Source organism: Mauremys reevesii, linkage group 7 (assembly GCF_016161935.1).
Source record: "Mauremys reevesii isolate NIE-2019 linkage group 7, ASM1616193v1, whole genome shotgun sequence".
Lineage (NCBI taxonomy): Eukaryota > Metazoa > Chordata > Testudines > Geoemydidae > Mauremys > Mauremys reevesii.
This window is the reverse complement of record NC_052629.1, coordinates 51932612-51952305: the sequence shown is the minus strand read 5'-3', so window position 1 is coordinate 51952305 and position 19694 is coordinate 51932612. Positions and strand designations below refer to the sequence as shown.

The window sequence follows — 19694 nt, the reverse complement described above, 5'->3', positions numbered from 1 at the left end:
TCTGTCTCAGATTTCTCATTTGCCCAAACATTTAAGGGTTTTATAAAGCAAGCAGACAAATACAGAAAAGTTACTAAAAACTAAGATTAAGTATTTTAACCAAAAGTTCAGGTCAGTGGAAAGAGAAGACACCCACAAGTGTAATAAAATAGCATGAGACTCTGATATGGCCTTGGTTTCCCTCACTATAATCTCAGACGTGTGTGTGTCTGTCTGTCAGTCAATGTAATACTATACAAGGGAGTGTCCTGCCCCTTTCCAGGGTAAGCCTTTAGGACACATTAACTGTCAGGAATTGTGAGTGGAGGGGATGAAAGCTCACACTGCAGTTGCCTGCATTGCACCTGTTCAGTGGCTAAATACAGCATCTCAGTTCTAGTTTTGGTTTCATTCACTGCCAGCCCCTTGATATGCAGAGGGAAGATATCCCACCATCTCAGTCTGTCAATCAAATTGGAAATATGTATTCAATACTGTGGGAACAATGATCACTTTTTGCTCTGCCCTATGAATACTCAAGCAGAAACAACTACTGCTTCCCCAAAACTATACAAACATTATAACAAATCCTATCATAATGTTCTTCCACATAATTTGATGAAGTCATCACAAAGTAGTCCCATGCACTGAACAAGTATACTACTGATTCCCAGTGCCTTCCCGTTTCACCTATGAAAAAAGGGGTGAGAACCAGATCAGAAAGAGTAAGAACAGTACCCAATTTAAAGGCTCTCAAAAGCATGCTTAACTTTTGCTTGATATTTTTATGTTTTACAGTGCTTCTGTGCTGCCCATAACAAGTGCAAGCTATATAAAAAGGAAAATATATTTGACATACTAGATTTATTCATGATCATCTAGGACCCAGTCCAATGTTCGTTTAAATCAGTTGGAGTCTCCCCCAACAATCATTAAGTCATTGTTTGTGTAGTGGCTCCCCATGCCCCACTCCCTGGTCTTCCTCCTGTCCTCGCTCTCAAAACTTTTCACCTGATCCCGAAAACAGTACTGCACAGCACCTGTACAGCGAGATGAGATGGCACACCCAGCTCTGCCCAGCCTGAGGAGCAGTGAAGGAGAGGAACCTGACCTGAGAAGTGAGATGGAGTCTAGAGCAACAACTGTCATAGCTGACCTGCCAGACCAAAGCATCAGTCCTTGACTGACGAGCCTCTGTGTATCCTGAGATTATTAATAAAAGCTGCATTTCCCTCATCTTTACTATTCTCTTTTTTCCCCCTCCCTTCTGTGTCTGTTTTTTCTTAAAACAGGAAAGTGATTATCATTCCCAACACTGAACTTAACTACAGAACTAAACCCTTTCTTACCCACCAAGAAAGACTGTTTGGTGGAAGAGAGAATTTAATCAATATTCATTGACACCAAAAGAAAAGGGACTTTGATAGGTTTTGATTAAGTTTTTGTATTGGATAATTAACTGTAATTTCAATTCATTCTCCCTCTCCCTCTCTGTGTGTGTGTGTATGTGTGTGTATGTGTATGTGAGAGAAAGAATCATTTTCTAACTTTTGGCATGAATTTTATATAGTGTGCACTAAGCAGGGTGAGGTCGTTGTATACCAAACCCTGACCTTCTTTAAACACTGGACAATGACTGGATTATATTAACCTCTAACTCTTGGGGCTCATACATTCCATCTAAATTAACAGAACAGTTCCGGCGGCAGGAAGGGGGCGTTCCTTGTCCTCATATGGTGGGGAAATAGGGATGTGGGTGAGCATCAGGGATAGGAGAAGCAGGCAGAGAGGGCAGCATGGAGAAATAGGTTTCTATAGGTGGAAGGCTGAGGGGTGTAGGAAAGGGAGGGATGAAGCTATGCTTGGGGCCAGGAGGAGGTGCTGGGGTGGGAAAGGAGGCCGATAGGAAACACCAGAGCTCCACAAAAAAAAAAATAAAAAAAAAGGAGGATAAACACAGTAACATTGATATCTATCCATGTAGCTGGCTGTCAATTGATACACACAATTAAAAAATTAGAAATTCCCACCCAGAAAAAAAAAGACGCACAAATATAAGCTGTTACACAGTCTAGCACCCTTAACTCAAATGTATTTCACCAGACACAAAGTAAACATCAGGAAATAAGCACCCGACTCATTCGAATGCCCCTCTTCACTGCATTCATCAGTTCCCCTTCTCAACCTCAACTACTTCCTTCCCACCATCTACATGTCTTCAAGCTAACCCTGAGCTACCAACACACAGCTTTGACTATAGCCATAAATTCAATATACTGACAAGGTATACATTTTAATTCTGTAAGTGGTATGCAAAAATTAAATGTTAACTTTAGAACAATCAATCAATGAAAACAGATCACCATTCACATGGTTTCTTTAAATGTTTAGTTTTCAGAGTAGCAGCCATGTTAGTCTGTATCCGCAAAAAGAACAGGAGTACTTGTGGCACCTTAGAGACTAACACTTATTTGAGCATAAGCCACAAGTACTCCTGTTCTTTTTTAATGTTTACAAAAGCATATTTTCTTGATGCCACTATTTTCAGTCTGATATGAAGTCCTCACTTTCTAAATCACACCAGTACAAAAGATAAAGGAATACCTACAGTGAAATTTATGGAAGCCACACCAGACCTACATTGTCATCAAAATACACAAAGGATAAACATGATCATATTCTACCTCCATTTCCCCTGTGAACAGCACATTTAGTTAGGCAAGAGATTTTTCCCAAATAATTCTTTACACTAGAAGGGACCTGGAGAAATCAGATTAAAACTTCCAGAGAGGGCCACTACAGTCAATCACCTCTCAGAAAGGCTTTTGTAACAAAGGCAACTGGACAAGGGAACAGAAAAGTATTTGTCTCTTGCAACTTCTAACTAAAGTTCAACAAGAAGCATGTTAAGCTTATTTCTTAGTCCAACCAAGTTCATCCAGCTCTGATTAAAGATCCTCCCTTGGTTTAGCTGTCTTTTTTTTAAAATCACCCCTTGCAGTACCACCTGCTCTCTATCATTCTGGAACCAGCTGTGACTAGGCTAGAAGGGAATGCTGACATTCTCAGTTGGAGGACAGCTCCATCTGACCGCCCAGGATGAAGGGAAGGCAGCCCAAATGCACCCTAACACCAAAGCATTCTGGATTTGGCATGATGTGCAAGAATCTGGGGTTACAAGATGTATTTTGGGAGTTCTGGATGCCCTGTCCCAAGCAAGCATTCCAGAGGTGTGAAGTAAATGGAGCATTAGCTCCAGTTCAAAATAGCTTCCTATGTTACAGGATGCTTTAAATATAGAATGTCAGTCCCCACAGAGGACTTAGAGGGGTGCACTGGCCTGGTCCAGGTACCAGTTATATAGTGCCTTACACTTATTACTTGTCTTCATGCTGCATAGTAATTCTGACCAACACTGGCTGTACATCAATGAGGTATAGGTAGCTCATAATTGATTTACAGCTTTGAGCTGATGATCTTTTAAGAGAAAAGGTTTAGGTCAGTATTAACAGCAAGGATGGCCAACCAACAGCAGCAGCGAGGGAGCCAAAATAGCTCAGCAACTGGCATTTGGACTCTGAGCAAGGCAGACAGGATGACGCAGTTCCAGTATCATGAAAGGCAGAATTCTTCCTAATCCATCAGCTGCCATTGCTACAAATCAATATGTTTGGAATGATTTTGAACAAAGAACAAAACCTATTTATTCATAGTATTCAAGTACAGGCATCCTCTGATGTAGATGCCACCAACCCTGGCTATGTGCGTGGGAGGTGTAGAAGGTAACTCCATCCTTGCCAATGGATTTGCACAGTTATGACAGCAGCACATTTGGCCTGTCAGGTTTTCCTGAAGGGAGAAGGGCAAGATCTCATTGCTGCCCTGGAAAAAATGACTGCCAACTACCTCATCACTGAAAAACAGGAATAATTTTATATTAAACAAATCAAGATGCCATTTAGAGCTATTAGTTAATATGTTGGTGGGTACTTATTTCCGTGGTACTCAATCCCAGAGAAAAAGGATGGAGGAGGGTTTTTTTTTTTTTTTAAAACAGTTGCATGTATGGAAGGAATTGGGGGTGGGGGGGTGAGGGATTTTTTTTTTCCAGATATAGAAACTAACACAGATGAAGTGCTGACTATTTATGCTGCTGAACAATCTCCCAACAGAACATAGAAGTGGTTTTTCCTTTTCCCACAAGATTCAGAATCTATGACAAGATAAGAAGATCTCTTCTAGGGCCTTAAAACTGGATAATGTTTGAATGCTGTTCCCAAAGAATACCTGTCTCTAGCAGTGGACTGAGTTTGGGGCTATGCTTAGAGGATATATGACTTTGCTATTATTGTTTTGCAAGAAGTTCTCATTTGATTTGGACCATTAAGTTGTGACAGTAACAATGAAGAGTACTTTTTTTTGTTTGTTTTATCATCTGCTAGCCATGTTTTGACACATTTTGAAGAATATATCACTGTGTTGACTTGAGCTTCACATCATTTAATGTATTTAAATAGCGACACCCCCTGTGTTATGCAAACCCGACTCACACAAATCCGCACTTACGGAAAAAGTTCTGTAAGCTAGAAATGGTTTTGGGTTTTTTTTTTGGGGGGGGGGGGGGAATACGTTTCCAACTTACGCAAAATTCGAGTTACGCAAGGTGTTCCGGAACAGAACGCTTGCGTAAGTTGGGGAGCATCTGTACAAATACAGTAGTGTGATTGTTCATGGTATGCCATTCAATCTAGTATTACCATCCGTGTATAGGCATTATTCAGTTTCTTACTAAATGCTTTTTATTGAAGATTACCAAGGTTTTCCACATTAAATTCTACCTGAAGAATTTAAAAGACTGTACAAGATCTAATTCTTAATTCCTAGGGTAACCTTTTTAATTTGCAGACTTTAATTATAATCCAATAAGGAGAAACTGTCCTTTCACACGCTGTCCTCTCCTTATGTACAAATCATTCATTTTCAGTTAGCATTATTCCTTTAATTCATATAAAAGATGGCATCTCAAATATTTTGTCACAAATTAAGCTTTTCAGTGCCTCAAGACTTGCAGGAGTCCATTTTCAGCATGTTAGGCTAGGTTTCCCCCACACAATTTCTTCATCATCTTTCCACATCTTTTAATGGGAGTCAAAGGCTGCAAATGAACACTGAGCTTTGGGGGCATTACTAGCCCGGTATAGGAAAATGCATGCGAATACGTTTGTATTTGTGGTGGGTAGCTATACAACATCCCTGTACAAAATTCCATTTGAGTATAATGATTTAAATCCAGTGCTTATTCCTTTCTATTTTATTTGTGATCTCAATGTAGGAGATTGTAAGCAATTACAGCTTGTTGGAAATTTTTCAATGAACCATTTTTCTGTCCCAAAATGCCTATCAGAAGCTGAAAGAGTCTGTGAAACAGGGTCAGTTTCAATTAATCTCCCGACACAGAATTTTTTTTTTCCTTCAAAAAACACACACAAAAAAAAAGCCTGAACCAGAAAGTTTCAGTTTGAGTAAACATAACTGTTGATTTATTAACTAATTTAGATTTAAACAATTTTTTTTAAAAAGAAATTGAAATGAAATGTTTTGAAAATAGCAAAACAAAATATTTTGATGGACCTGAACTGAATTATTTTTTTGTTTTGCTGGTTTGTGAAATGTTTTCCAATTTTGGCTTTTCATCTAATATAGTAATGAAAGTTTTTGGAAAAAATCATCACTGGATAGGAAAACCATTTTCTGCCCAGTACTAGTCAATGTTTTTTTTGTGGTATCAGATGATGTCAGACACAGATTGATGATCCAACAGAAGGCAAGAATAGGTATCCATGAAGAAACAGCCCCACTCGTTCAATACACAAATAGAATAGCTGCATTATGCAGCTGAAACACAAAGGAAAGACTGCTGGCACATAACCGGTATAATTGTGCCAACATGGGCAATGCTATGGAGGTTTTTGTTATATACAGCCACCATTTAGCCCAGGGCCTCAGCTATTGTAACAGGTACTGGAAAGAGCGCATTTGCTTTGGCCTAAATTTTAACAATCCTAAATATGTCGCCTGAAATTAAAAACATGGTCAGACCCAAGAAATTGGGTGTTCAACAACAACAACAAAAAAAAACACTATGGCCAACAAAGGATGGATGCAAGATATGTACTTTATATTCATGGTTGCTACATCTTTACATACTGCTAGCTTATGGCAACAGGCATAGACATGAATTACAATGAATATATACCTTGTACTTTGGCTCCAAATACACATAGTCAACCTGATCTAAAGGAGAGTCCATTTAGCCAACCTTTGTAGTTGGTCCCATAACTCTCTGTGGGCCAGCCAGCAGAGGGCAATATTGCTCACATGCAAAGCATACACAAAACCAGTACATTGCACAATGATGTTGGAAGGATTGAAATTCAAAGCACAACATGGATTCCAAAAGCCCTAGCCTAACACCAAATAATATGCATGTGTCCTTTTTTTTTTTTTTTGAAGGCTTTCCTCAAGGGAGAAAACCAGAAGATTTCCTTTGTACACCATGGTATTGCAGCATGCGGGCGGGGGCAGGGGGGGGTTGTTAAGTAAGTCAAATACTAGGTTCATTATGCAGTTGAAAATCACTTACAATTAAAAAGACAAAAGGAGGGAGGAGTGTAGGGCAACTTACGATCTAAGAGGACCACCATACAGCATTGTATGAATAATTATTAGAGAAGGCTAAGGTGGAAAAAGATGCTAGTTAGGAGTCCTTGTGTACTGAGAGATCCTAGATTGGGGTGGGCAAACGTTTTGGCCTGAGGGCCACATCTGGGTGGGAAAATTGCATGCAGGGTCATGAATGTAGGGCTGAGGCAGGGGGTTGGGGTGCAGGAGAGGTGCGGGCTATAGGAGGGGTTTGGGGTCCAGGCTCCGGCCTGATGCTACTTAGTTGGCATGGTTCTGGGGTGGCAGCGGTGCGCAGCAGAGCTAAGACAGCATCCCTGCCTGCCCTGGCCCCAGCCCCGTGCCGCTCCCAGAAGCGTCTGGGACCATATCCCTACGGCCCCTGGGGGAGGGGGGCAGAAGGCTCTGCATGCTGCCCTCCCCTGTGAGTACCCCCCAAAGCTCCCCCGTTCCCAGCCAGTAGGAGCTGCGGGGGATGGTGCCTGGAGGCAAGGGCAGTGCATGAAGCCCTCTGTCCCTCCTCCCTCAGGGACCGCAGGGACGTGGTGCCAGCTGCTTCCAGCAGTGGCACAGGGCCCACAGCGCCATTGGAGTGGCAGTCCTGAGGGACGGATCCAAAGCCCTGATCGGCCAGACCCAGCCCGTGGGCTGTACTTTGTCCACACCATCCTAGATGATACCTTTGTTTCCAGCTGTCCACAATAATGATACATAAACAGTATAAATACATGATTATGTGGCATAAAAGGTTTTTAGTGGTTTGAGATGGCTGTGTTACTCACTAAGTCACCTGTGAGTTTAGCAGGTCATCCCAAAGGGGTGCTGATAAACCCTGTATACACCACATTACATGCCACCAACAACATGAACCAGAAACACAGTTATGTAACTAGTTATGCTTTGAGTCTTAAAAATTGCACTGGGACTGTTTGATATCCCTTATTCCTCCACTAGCTGTTAACTGAGAGTTCAACTCTGGAGGGCTAGGAGAGAGCGAAACCAATTTAAAAAACTCTATAGAAAAGAGCCTAAAATAGCTTTTCTAGCTATGAAAATAGCATGACATTAAAGTCCAACAGCTTGGACCTTCCAGAAACTAAAGCAAGGGTTGTTTGTGTCTAATTGGGAAAACAGAGAAATCTCTGCTTACCAGCAGTATAAAGGTCCCATTTCCAACATTGGTAGATAGCTAGATATCTGACCTTTAGCTTCTCTGTGGTCTAGCACTAGCTATTATCTCTGCTGGGCTGTAGGTTTAGGTATTGCAGAGGATTCCAGATTTGGGGGAGAAGCAAGGGATATTTCCTCTGGAAGTTTGATTTTTAAATATGACAGCACCTTAGAAGGTTAGAAATAATCTTGGCAGAGATGGATCAGTGAGTAGAGACTCGGGGAGGTGGTCAAAGGTGTATGATAAATGCACTCTAACCGTTTGTCATACGACTATCAGCTACACATATGGATGAATACACAGCACACTTACATATGATGTGCTGCTTCATATAGGATTATATAATTTTAAATGAATTTGATCATGAGTCAGTGTAACCCAAGGTTATGAAGTTATATACACAGCTACTATTTAAACACACTTCTGCAAACCTGCTTCCCTACTGCCCAAGTTAAACAACAGGAAAATCTGGTACACCTGCCAATAAAAAGTCATCCTGATATCTATACAGCAAGTGGTAGTTGGAATGATCTGTGAGGAGAGATGGGAAGAGCCTAGTATACAAAGCTTAATGCTCTTAAACTTTGTAAATATTATTTATTACTATTTAAGCAAAGTTTCTTGGGTCTAGCTAGAGTAAGTAAGAGCAGGAGTAGAGGAAATTTTTTGATTGCTTCATCTTTGAAGAGGGAGAAAAGAACAGATTGATAGGCCTTGGTGTGTCATGGAAACAGTACAGGAATTGCTGGAATGGGATTAACATATTCCATACCAAAAAAGGCCATGGTACCCTTACCCTTTCAAAAGGTTATATCTCTGCACTAGACCAGGCAGAGATAGAGAATGAAGTCAGTGTACTAAACAGGAAGTCAGATATCTGCTGTCCAAAAGATGCTTTGTCTTTATGCTAAGGCACCATGGCTAATTCATCATTTATGCCATTTCCCCTTTAATGCCTCCAGCGAGTTCTGTGCTCCTCTAAGAGTTTCTGTGTTATCAATTTACTCAGGTACATTTTGCCCTTTTGAAGGCAGTTCACATGCAGTAGCACTCAGCTATCCAGATGATTAAATGATAAATCACTCTGATGGTGGGGAAGGGATGATGCTTCAAAAGATGTCCCAAGGCTCCACTGCCTTCAGTAGTGAAGAAAACTAGGGGGGGGCTCCCATCATTCATCACTAGTACACCATGCAAGGTGAGGACTCTCCATGTACAGCAAGTTAAACAAAAGCACCAGGGGAATTCTCATATACATTATAGTCCCTCAAAGGGGAAGTGCTGTCACATTAATGTCTCCTCAAGAAGGATGGTGTATACCTGTGGTGGTAAGGGTGGAAGAGGTAGTAAGGAGGGAAGGATGGTGGTTAAAAAAAAAAAAAAAAAAATACACACACAAAAAACAACCCACCAAACATGATAAAACCCCCCCACAACCTTTCATGTTCTTCCAATGCCATATAAAATGGTTTGTTTAAGCAGTCCCAGACTGTTTCTTATTACCAGCGTAAGTATACGAATTGGTGAGGAGGTTCCATTTCTTCAGTTTCCTTCCTCCCACTGTTTACCCATAATGCTCACAATCCTGTTACACCTTCTATTGTCTTCATTTAAAAAAAACAAAAACCATTTTTTTGCCATTTTTCCCAGCCCCAGAGTTCTGGCTTCTGAGTTGGCGCTGAAGGCAACAGTAAATTTATTATATAAATAGTGCCCAGCCAATACAGTGGTAGATGAATTAGAAATACCATATTGTAGATTGATCAACCATTTGTAACGACACTATACATATATCTCTCCACTCAAATTTAAACTATGGTTTCAATATAAGCAAATTCAGATGCCTCTTGTTTCTCTCTGGACTGTTGTTGTATTAAAAATTTAAAATGTAGAATGCCCAGCATCAACCATGGTATCCAAGTACTGGAATGATGATAGCCTATTAGGTAACATGACAGACCAGCAGCAAAATGTTTAATTTACACAGCCCCCCTCTCTTACACAGGGCAGAATAGAGTATTAGGTGTGTCCATGCAATTGTCTCAGAGCATCTTCCTCCTCACCACCAGTCAATGAAGAGCACACACAGGCTTTACAAGAAAATGGATTACATCTGCACTAGGATTTTTGCTGGCCTCAGTTTAGAAAGGATCAGAGTCACTCACACAATCAGGCCATTGGCAACAGCTTTCAGAGTTGCTGAGCACCTGTAACTCCCATTCATTTAAGCAGGAGTGACAGGTACTCAGATCTACTGAAATTTAGAATAGAGCAAAAAGCTATTCTAGACATTTGCCTATTCCGCTGCATGGCAAGGTTACCCCTCCAGGGTGCAAGGAGCTGTGAGGTGGGGGGATAAAAAAACACAACCCATGAAACTACAAAGACTTCTCTTTTATTTGCTAATGAATACTCCATTCCATAGTTCAAGGAGTATGAAGCTGCGGGGTTACCTTAAATCTTCTGTGCTTGCTTTCCCCTCTTACCCCAATGCTGACACCACACAGACACTTATTTTTAGATGAAGAACAGGGTATTAGGCACAATGCTCCATTTCATGGAAACACAAAGATATGTCTTCACCTGTCATTCAGCTGATTGACTGGGACTCCTGTGTCTCAAGCTGTTGAAGACTTAACAGGGATTTGATCACCTGGACCTCCCAGAAGGGAACAAATGATAGTGCCTCAGTAAGTATTAGAAAATAAACCAGCCATCAGAACATTTATTTTCGGCAAGGAGCAATTCTCCTTCATTGTCCACTGTTTAAAATTTAAATACCAGTCTTAGGAAGGGAAATCATAATAAAAGCTCTTATATAGTATTTTTCATCAGTGAGATCTCCAAGGGCTTAAACAAAGATTTTTGTTTCTCCTGTTTTACAGAAGGGAGATGGAGGCACAAAGAACAAGTAAAGTAACTTGCCCAATGTCATCCAGCAGTAGAGCTGGGAATGCAACTCAGGACTCCTGAGTCTCAATCCGGGGCTCTACCTACTCGCATATGCTGCTTTGGGAAAAGATGGAGGTTCTGGTCCCACCACATACTACTATGGGTCAAATTCTGTTATCAGATAATCATGTGTTATCTCCACTGACAGCACTTGGAGATTCATGGAGCATTGTGTTCCCTGAGAACAGAACTTGGCTCATAATTTTAAAGTACAGTATTATTCCTGCGATAACATTTTTGTGTGTGCTATATGACTGAGTTCACAGCTTGTCGCGCTTATGACTGCAAATTGCTGACAATGGGGGTCTCGATCTGCTTGGGGATATTTATATAAAAAACAGGGTTTATTAAGCTATTATCACCAAAAGCTATGGGACAATGTTCCAATTTAAAAATAACGTAGCTTCCAAACATTCCTATTCCCACCCATCCCCCTCTCTGAGGGGGGAAAAAGTCGGTGCACATTTTCATGTACAGAAACAGACCATGATCTGCTGTTATTTTATATTAGATACAAAACACAGTTCGAGTAATATTCCCAAGAACAATGTTTCACTGGGCAAGATTTCAAACAGCCTCACATCATATTTGACATCATCAGTGCAAGCAAAAGTCAGCCTGATGAAGGGCTCAAAGGTGTTGATCACTGGCAGTTGAGGGTGCTCAGAGGAGCTGAAGCACTTTTTGGGGCCTTGATCCTGCAAAGATTTACAGTCATGCTTAAATTATATGCATTCAGGAGTCCCACTGAAGTCAATAGGACTCTCACAGTGATCAGGGCCTGAGATTTTAAGTTCTTTAGGGCAACAACCGTCTTTACATTTCTGTGTATACAGTGTCAGCAAAATGGGGCCCTTGAGCCTTCATTGGTAGCCTCTGGGCGCTACAAATAATATGTAGGACCCAGGGGCGGCTCTAGGCACCAGCGGGCCAAGCGCCCGCTTGGGGCGGCATCCTGGGGAGGGCGGCATTTGGCTCCGGTGGAGCTCCCGCCGGCATGCCTGCGGCAGGTCCACCGGAGCCCGGGTCCCGTCTTCCCGCGGCTCTGGTTGAGCTCCCCAGGATGCCGGAGCCGCGGGAAGAGGGGACCCGCCGCGGGACTGGGGAAGGGCGGCGCAGCGCTCCGCGCTGCTTGGGGCAGCCTACTTTGTAGAGCCGCCCCTGGTAGGACCTCACAGTAAAGGGCACTAAAATGTCACAAGTACATCTACATGATATTAGCAAATCTAGCATAAGCAGTATGCTAACAGTAAAAAAGAACAATGACACCTTTGCAGAGAGGATAAAGAAAGGGTTCCTCTTAGAGTATGAGCATATAAATTTAGCAACCTGAAATCAGTGCAGACTCAGCCTTGAACAGAGAGTCACACACTATGCATATACACAAGAGAGAGCAAATAAGACAGAGCATTATAAAATAAAGGTTAAGATGGATAGTTTCCCAAGATTTCAAAAACTTGCTGAAGTCTTTGACTCATGACAGGCACAAAGATAATCAGTTTTGTTTCCAAAAGTCAACATAATACATTTTGTATTAAAAGCTTCAAATGCTGGAGGAGCAGATAAAGTTTAGCTTTCCAAATGAGTGTTGGTAGTATGTGGCACGGCACCCCAAACAGTTCTTTTATTTGCCATATACCTGGTTATCTGAGCAGATCAGTTTGTTATTCTTTTAACACGTGGTTAAATAACTAACCTTGTGTCCACCACAACAACTGGAACTCCTGCTGCAGCTAATTTTGTGAAGGAATCAGAACACATCTGGACTATACATTTCTGCTTCTATATCTAAATAGTCTGAAATACTACTTGAGACTGAATTCACAAAAATCAAATAGGGAGCAAAATTTCCAGCTGCTGAATTAGAACTGTTAAATAACTGCTTAGTTGCTGATGGGAAAGATTTTCCTCTCTAATCTACAAATTCCAAAGCCTTCAGTGTTGAGAGGTTTTGTAACACCTCTCTCCTTTTAGGAAACTAGTAAAATAGGTCAGATAATAAGTAGAGCATGCCCCTGGACTGCCTTTAAAAATTACTCTTAGAGGAAATAAAGAGGTGGAAGTGCAACCAATGGACTGATTTATACTCAATTATATCATTCACTGCTTTTCATCAGCAAGTGGAAGGTCCCTGTATAATTTAAGACAATATTTTCAGCACCATTGAGCTTCTGCTTCACTCTGTGTAATTTTAAGCCCATTACAAACCTCAGCAAGTTCTCTTTAAATCTAAGATGATTCAAAAAAAAAAAAAAAACCCCACCAACAAAAGCCCCAAACCTACCAACATGTTCTTCTCAAAAACAGGAGTTACTGAAATCATCTTTGATGTTTGTCTTATTAGCCAATGTAGCTACACTATTCTGTAGTAAGAAAAAAAAAAGTCACAGGTCCTAAAGCTTGATGAACTACTCATGAAGCGCCTTGTGGGGGTGAGGGGGGAAAATTGGGTTTTGTCAGACTTTTGTTTTGACAAACTATACACATTTATAGGCAGTACATGCTCGTTTTCTGGAAACTTCATTTGATTGATTATGATCACTTCCTTTTCCTTCCCTCCATCACCAAACCTCATTACAAACAAAGTAGATAAGGCCCCTTGGCCATAGCAAAGAAGCAACATTATGGAAAATTAAATTGTTTTATAGCTGGACAGAAACATGAATTTAAAAGGAGGTTTTTGCTCTTGTTGAGTAAAGACGCAGCTTCATCTTTCTTATACAGTCCATCTAAGATATCATTTCTTGGCATTGTCAGCTATGCCTTGAATCAGCAAGGCTAAATGTGCTAAAAGAAGACATTCTATTCTTTTTAGTTCCACTAAAATGCTCTGTGTTTCAGTCCCTTCTGCCTCTATTTAAGCAGACCGACCAATCTCTTAATTTTGTCCAGGTTAGAGAGTGTGCATTTAACAACTCCTTTGCTGCTACTTTCCAACCTAAGCAAATGCAAGAAGGCTTTGTGTGTATTAGCACTTACTCTGGATATGGTCAAGGGCATGTTGAAGTCCTTTCCCCCTTGCAGTCGGAAACCCCATGGTCCAGGTCCATTTAGAGTCACGTTGTAAGACATTTTGTAACTCTTTTACACAGGTCACCAAAAAGGCTCTACAGAAAAGGGGTATAGGGAGAGAAATAAAAGAAAATGTTTTTAAAAATAAAGAAAAAAAGACATTTACAAATATTGAGAACACAATAATTGCTTCTTTGTTGCCTTGCCTGCTCAGTCCTGCTGAAGTGCCACCTAAGAATAGATAGGAGCTATAATGCAGATACTGATATCCCAGCTGAGTTGGGGCCCATAAAAGGCTTGTAACCAAACACTTACTATGCAAGGACTCCATGACTCAGAGATCTAATATAGCCCCCCTGGGAGGTTAGCAGATCTTTCTAGGCTCCCCAAGTCCCTCTTCATGCTCAGAACTACTTTACTTTATATATAAATTAAATAAAAACAAAAAACCACTACGAACAGCAACCCCAGCACCCAGTTTAGGATTCACTAGAAACCCAAACATTAATATCCTGCTAACAACTGCAAGACTTTTGCTTTCCAAAGCCACTTATAATTGTTGCTCCACAGAGCGTAAATTCATATTTACTTCATTTTGAGATTTTTTTATATCGACCCTTTCCTTATATCCCAAAGTAAATGAATTGGGAAGCATCTGCTCCTTTCTCTGCATTGACCTGGTAAGCTAGAAAATTTGCTGCAGCACTGGAAAAAATATCTGCCCCATACACCCACCAATTCATGAAAAGATGCTTGTCCCTTGTTTCTACAGCCTTTACTTCTTCTAGGGAAAAATAGTTTATTCTGTTATCATGGAACAGAAGTGGCTTTTTATTGTTTTTTCATAAAATCACCTTTGATTTAGAAAAGAGCTCTACAGCTAAAGCATTTTGATCATATTACTGTCAGGTGACAAGAATTGTTAATTAAGAAAAGAGTAGCTAAAGACAAACTAGAAAACAGTGCTGTGTCCAAGTGTATTTTTGGAAGGTTTGATAATTTGTCTTCATTTCTTAGTAATTTGAACATTTTAAAGAAAAAAAATATTTTGCTCTCTAGCAAAAGTCAGAAAATATTAAGCCAGTATGCAAACATTATTAAATTAAATATCTCAACCACCATATGGTGCAGGTAACTATTACCCTTATTTTTTGCTGAAGGACATTGACATCTAGAGAAGTTCTGTGTTCTGTTCCCAGCTCACATAATTTGAGTCCCTGTGCCAAGTTCTAACAACTAGTTAAATGTTTCCTTGCATCAACCTATCTACTTTAGCAAGCTTCTTCCTACCTATGGCTTCTAACAGCAAAAGAACATTGCAAACAAGCATCACAAATTGGTTGTATGGACAACAGGACATGTTGTATGGCAGGATATTAGTTTAAAATCCTAAACCATCTCCCTGGTGGAATTGTCTCTTGGGCATATGGAGAAGATAACCTCTTCTACTTGCCCAGAACAACCAACCCACAATACCCAGGTAATTAAAATCAACACAGCAGCAAAGTGGACATGGCTTCAAGGGGAAGAGGAGATTTATAAGAGACTCCCAGTTTGTACCTGCTTATTCATTTCTATGGCTAGACTCCAGGGGTATGTCTGCACTGCACATGAAACCCAAGTTCTGACTCAAGTTTGAGCCCATGCTCCACTTCCATCCACATACAAATCAGTCTAACTTGGGTCAGCCAGAACTCAGGTCCTAGGGCGCTGCTGGGGGAAGTAGATCCCACTGTGACTTGGGTCCAAGCACTGTCATTTTGCAGTGGGAATGCAGGTCAAGGAGCAGACTAGAGTCAGAAGGTTTGCGTAGTCCAGTATTGACACGTTAGCACGGCTGTGAAACCTGAGTCCAGCAACTGTAAACCCAGGTTTACAATGCAGTGTAGACACTCCAGCACAGGCTTGGAGACACTGTCGACAAGCCAAGTCCCACAGACTTGGGCTTACTCTGCAGTGTAGACATGCCCAAACTCTCTGTAAAACGCAAAACCAGCTTATTTAAGCACCACCTCACTGCAGGGCCCACTTGTTGGTGCTAAAACAAGTCATTTATTAACACCATCAGTTATGGATGAGAAGGTCATAAGTTTAAACAACTACTCTCTCACTTGGGCTAATTACTTAGTGTTGACAATGCAGTGTAATACTGTACAGGGGACCGTGGTGTTAGAGAGGGCACTCTTCCCTCCGAGAAACTACAGAACCCATGCAGCTACAGGTGCTGTCTTTCAAATGAAACATAAAAATTGAAAACTTAATTAGTCCAGGTCATTGAAGAAGAGAGGTCCCATAGCACTTTCTACAGGAGTAAGGTTATTTGTTATTTCCAAAATTCTGTCTGCATTCCAACTTCAGTACTTGCGTTGTGTTTATCTATATTCCCCTTTAATTTCAAATTAGCACAATATGTTCTTCATTTGCTGCACCTCCTAAGAAGCTACATAGTTCCTTCTTGTCATCCCAGATTGATGACTGAAGTAATCCCTATTTGTGTTTTGGTGAAAAAAAAAGAACGTAACTGTCCTCAGATAAACTAGAGACAATCAAAGGCACTTAACTGATTTCCGCTCATTATAAGTGTTGATGGGAGGTGTAAACAGGTCGACTCACCCCTGCAGTGCCTCCTACTGGTTGTTCTCTGAAGTTAGCTCAGTCCAGCCCTGGAGCACCCTCTGCAGGCTGGTGATCCACCTCTCTCTGGGTCTCCCCTTCTGTCTCAGGGAACCCCCACCCTCTATCCCTACCTTGCCTCAATATTTGGCTACTGCCAGTCATTGTCTAGCCCCACACTCTGGGGCAGACTGCAGTATCAGCCTACTCATCACAGGGAAAGTTGGGTTTGGACCTGCTGCCTTGGCCTACCCCTAGGTTGCCCTCTGCAACCCACAGTACCTGTTGGCCCATTGCTAGGCCGCAGCCTGGGGCTTTCTAGGCTGGAGCTCCCCAGCTCCTCAGCCTTCCCCAGCCCTGCTGCACTCAGGTATCCAGTCTCAAGCTCCTAAGCAGCCAGGCCCATCTCTCTCTATAGCCAGAGAGAGACTGCCTGGGCTCCTGGCTCATAGCCTTTTATAGGGGCCAGCTGTGGCCTGATTGGGGTGTGGCCCAGCTGCAGCTACTTCCCCAATCAGCCCAGCTTGAGAGTAGCAGCTCTCAAGCCCTGCCAAGCTGCTTTCAAACCCCTTAAAACCCCGGAGCAGGGAATCCACCCTGCTACAGGAGGTCAGTCTGCAAGTGTCACTATTGCTACAACATAAATCCTAAATGCAGTAGAGAGGTTAGAGAAAGCAAACCACCACCACTGTCCTATTTAGTATTTCTTGGGTAAAGAAGAAAAGTATTCATGTTCAGGCTTATTTTGGCAGTTTGTCAGAAGAGCAATTTGTACAACAGGGATTAATCATGTGCTCGTAAGGAGTTGGCTTAAATCATACCTCTGTATTTCCTACCAAAGGTCCAAATGCTGCCCTGAGTTACCACTGATAATACTCCAATAATAGAATTTACTCCAACCCAAATGCAAGGTAGATACCTCCAAAACATGCTGCAAAGGGCCCAAAATATATTGCTGTATGTAATATATGATCATAAGAGCTGCATAATGGGTCAGACCATGGTCCAATTTGGCTGGTATTCTGTCTCCAACAGTGGTCTGTACCAGAGAGTTTCAGGTAGGTGTACAGAATAAGGCAATTATGGAGTAATCCAACCCTGTTTTCCGCTCCAGGCTTTATATTATTTTTGTACTATATTATATATATATGGGGTACAATAATTGACTGATCAGTTGACCAAATATTGTCAAATAATGGACAAAAGTGGTCAAATACTTTAACACACTAATTTATTAGAATAGTGACAAAAACGAGTGAGACTTTATGGCCTTCTACTTCTTCCCCGCCTGTGAACTTGTGACAAGTTTCAGAGCATGATCTTCAAAGAAAGATCTGTTGCTGTGTGTTTTCATGTGATGTGGAGAGGTATGAAGCAGATAACATACTAGGTCACTTCCATCTCTTGATGTTAGAATTCTATTTGTGTGAACAAGATCTAAGCAATGTCAATGTAGCACTAGGCCAGGTACACAGTAACTTAGTGTCTCATTACTATGGTTCTTCAACATTTTCCTTCTGTGGATCACTATATGAGAGGATGGGTTTGAAGGGACCTCAGGAGGTCATCTAGTCAAAGCAGGACCAATCCCCAAAAATCATCCCAGCCAGGGCTTTGTCAAGCCTGATCTTAAAAGCCTCTAAGGAAGGAGATTCCATCACCTCCCTAGGTAACCCATTCCAGTGCTTCGCCACCCTCCTAGTGAAAAAGTTTTTCCTAATATCCAGCCTAAACTTCCCCCACTTCAACTTGAAACCATTACTCCTTGTTCTGTCAAAAGAACATTTCTACCAGAAGTGGGGTTTGAACCCCCACAAATACACATCCATTGGATCTTAAGGCCAATGCCTTAGCCACTCGGCCCTTCTGGTAAGTGCATAAACTACTCAGTCACTGACTCACTGCATTAGATACTGCTGTGGAAAAGGAATTAAAATCATTAAATTAATGTTACAGTTTATGAAACATAACTCTGAGGACAGCTGTAAAGTCTGTACTATTTAATCAATCAGATAAAAGAAAGCAAATTATGTTTACAAAAATGTCTTTAAAAGGATAGGAAAATACCTGAATAAAATCCCTGAATGGCTACCTCTGTTCAGATTACTGTTTGAGAAATAAAAGACGCCACTTATTCAGACACTGTTAAACTGAGGTCACTTATGCCTATTTCTTTGGTGGTTCTCCATATCCATGTTAAAGTTCAAGATAGCTTGGCATTTTCAGGGAGCCTATAAGGAATACCTCTTCTGCCCTGGACAACATTCCCTTTCAGTACAACAGGATCTAATGCCCAAGGCAGCGTGAATTATGTTTCCATGTTTGCCCACACAGTCACTGTACCAATAGCAGCATTGGAGAGAAGAGATTACAGAATGCTCATTTCCCTGCCCCCCCTTTACTGTGTCCTTTTCCCTCCCCACTAACTAAGCCTAACCTACCCCTCTTGTTCCCTTCTCCTTGCCATTCCTCCATTTAAGCCTTGTGCCACATAGTGAGCTGCTATAGCAGCCAGAGCTCTTCATGCTATAGTCATATTACCAGGTTTACTGTGAAGTCCTGCAGTACAGATGGTGCTTGTTTTGTGCATATTCTTGCATCTTGAGCAGAGGACTAGTGGTGTGACAGCCAGTTATATGCAGTCATGAGTGTCACTCCAAATGAAATAAATTCCGCCACCCTCTGTGCTGATCATATGGTGTCTGATTTTCAAAGACCCAGCGACTGCTGGAGTCAATGGGAAATGCAGGTGCTCAACACATCGACAGGGCAGGGAGGAGGAAAATCAGACCCATAAGCCCATAGGGAAAATTTGGGGCAGAGAGAGACAACTAGGTTGCTGCATTGTGTACCATCCCAGCAGCAAGTCATTACCACTAGTATGTAACTGTAATAGGGTCCTCAGTGGGCTGTGAGGCCTAGTGGTTAGCATCCACTCACTGGGGCAATGATAGGGGAGCCCAGGCCCACCACTCCACCAGGCTCTTACCCAAGGTCCTAAGAAGGTCAGCAGCATTTGACCTCCGGGGGGGGGGGGGGGGAGAAAAGAGGGCAACCTCAGAGCTACCCTCCCTGGGTCACTTCCTATCACTACTTCCCTCCACTTCTGGTCCCAGATAAGGAAAAAGAAATGAAAATGTAACCAAACCATCAATCCCAACCAGGCTCATTGCACAGTCCTGGCACTTCAGGGAGGCATCTTTAGCCCCTTTTGGCAAGAGCCTTCAGGATAGGTGTGTACTCCTCTGCAGCCTTCAGAGCTTGGTTGCTCCCTTTTCAACCCCAT

At 41.8% G+C, this 19694-nt stretch overlaps 1 protein-coding gene across 12 annotated transcripts in view; it reads right to left on the bottom strand.

Moving 5' to 3' along the window:
* LDB3 (LIM domain binding 3) overlaps nt 1-19694 on the bottom strand; it is a 214581-nt gene that overhangs the window by 178895 nt on the left and 15992 nt on the right. For 11 of the 12 annotated variants that reach the window (XM_039546804.1, XM_039546802.1, XM_039546805.1 and 8 more), the window contains exon 2: nt 13763-13890. In XM_039546804.1, the coding sequence (XP_039402738.1) occupies nt 13763-13855 (93 nt within the window). In that variant the 5' untranslated portion in view covers nt 13856-13890. Of the gene's footprint in view, nt 1-13762; nt 13891-14001; nt 14049-19694 lie in introns of those variants that run through there. The other variant, XM_039546803.1, reaches the window with a different exon arrangement.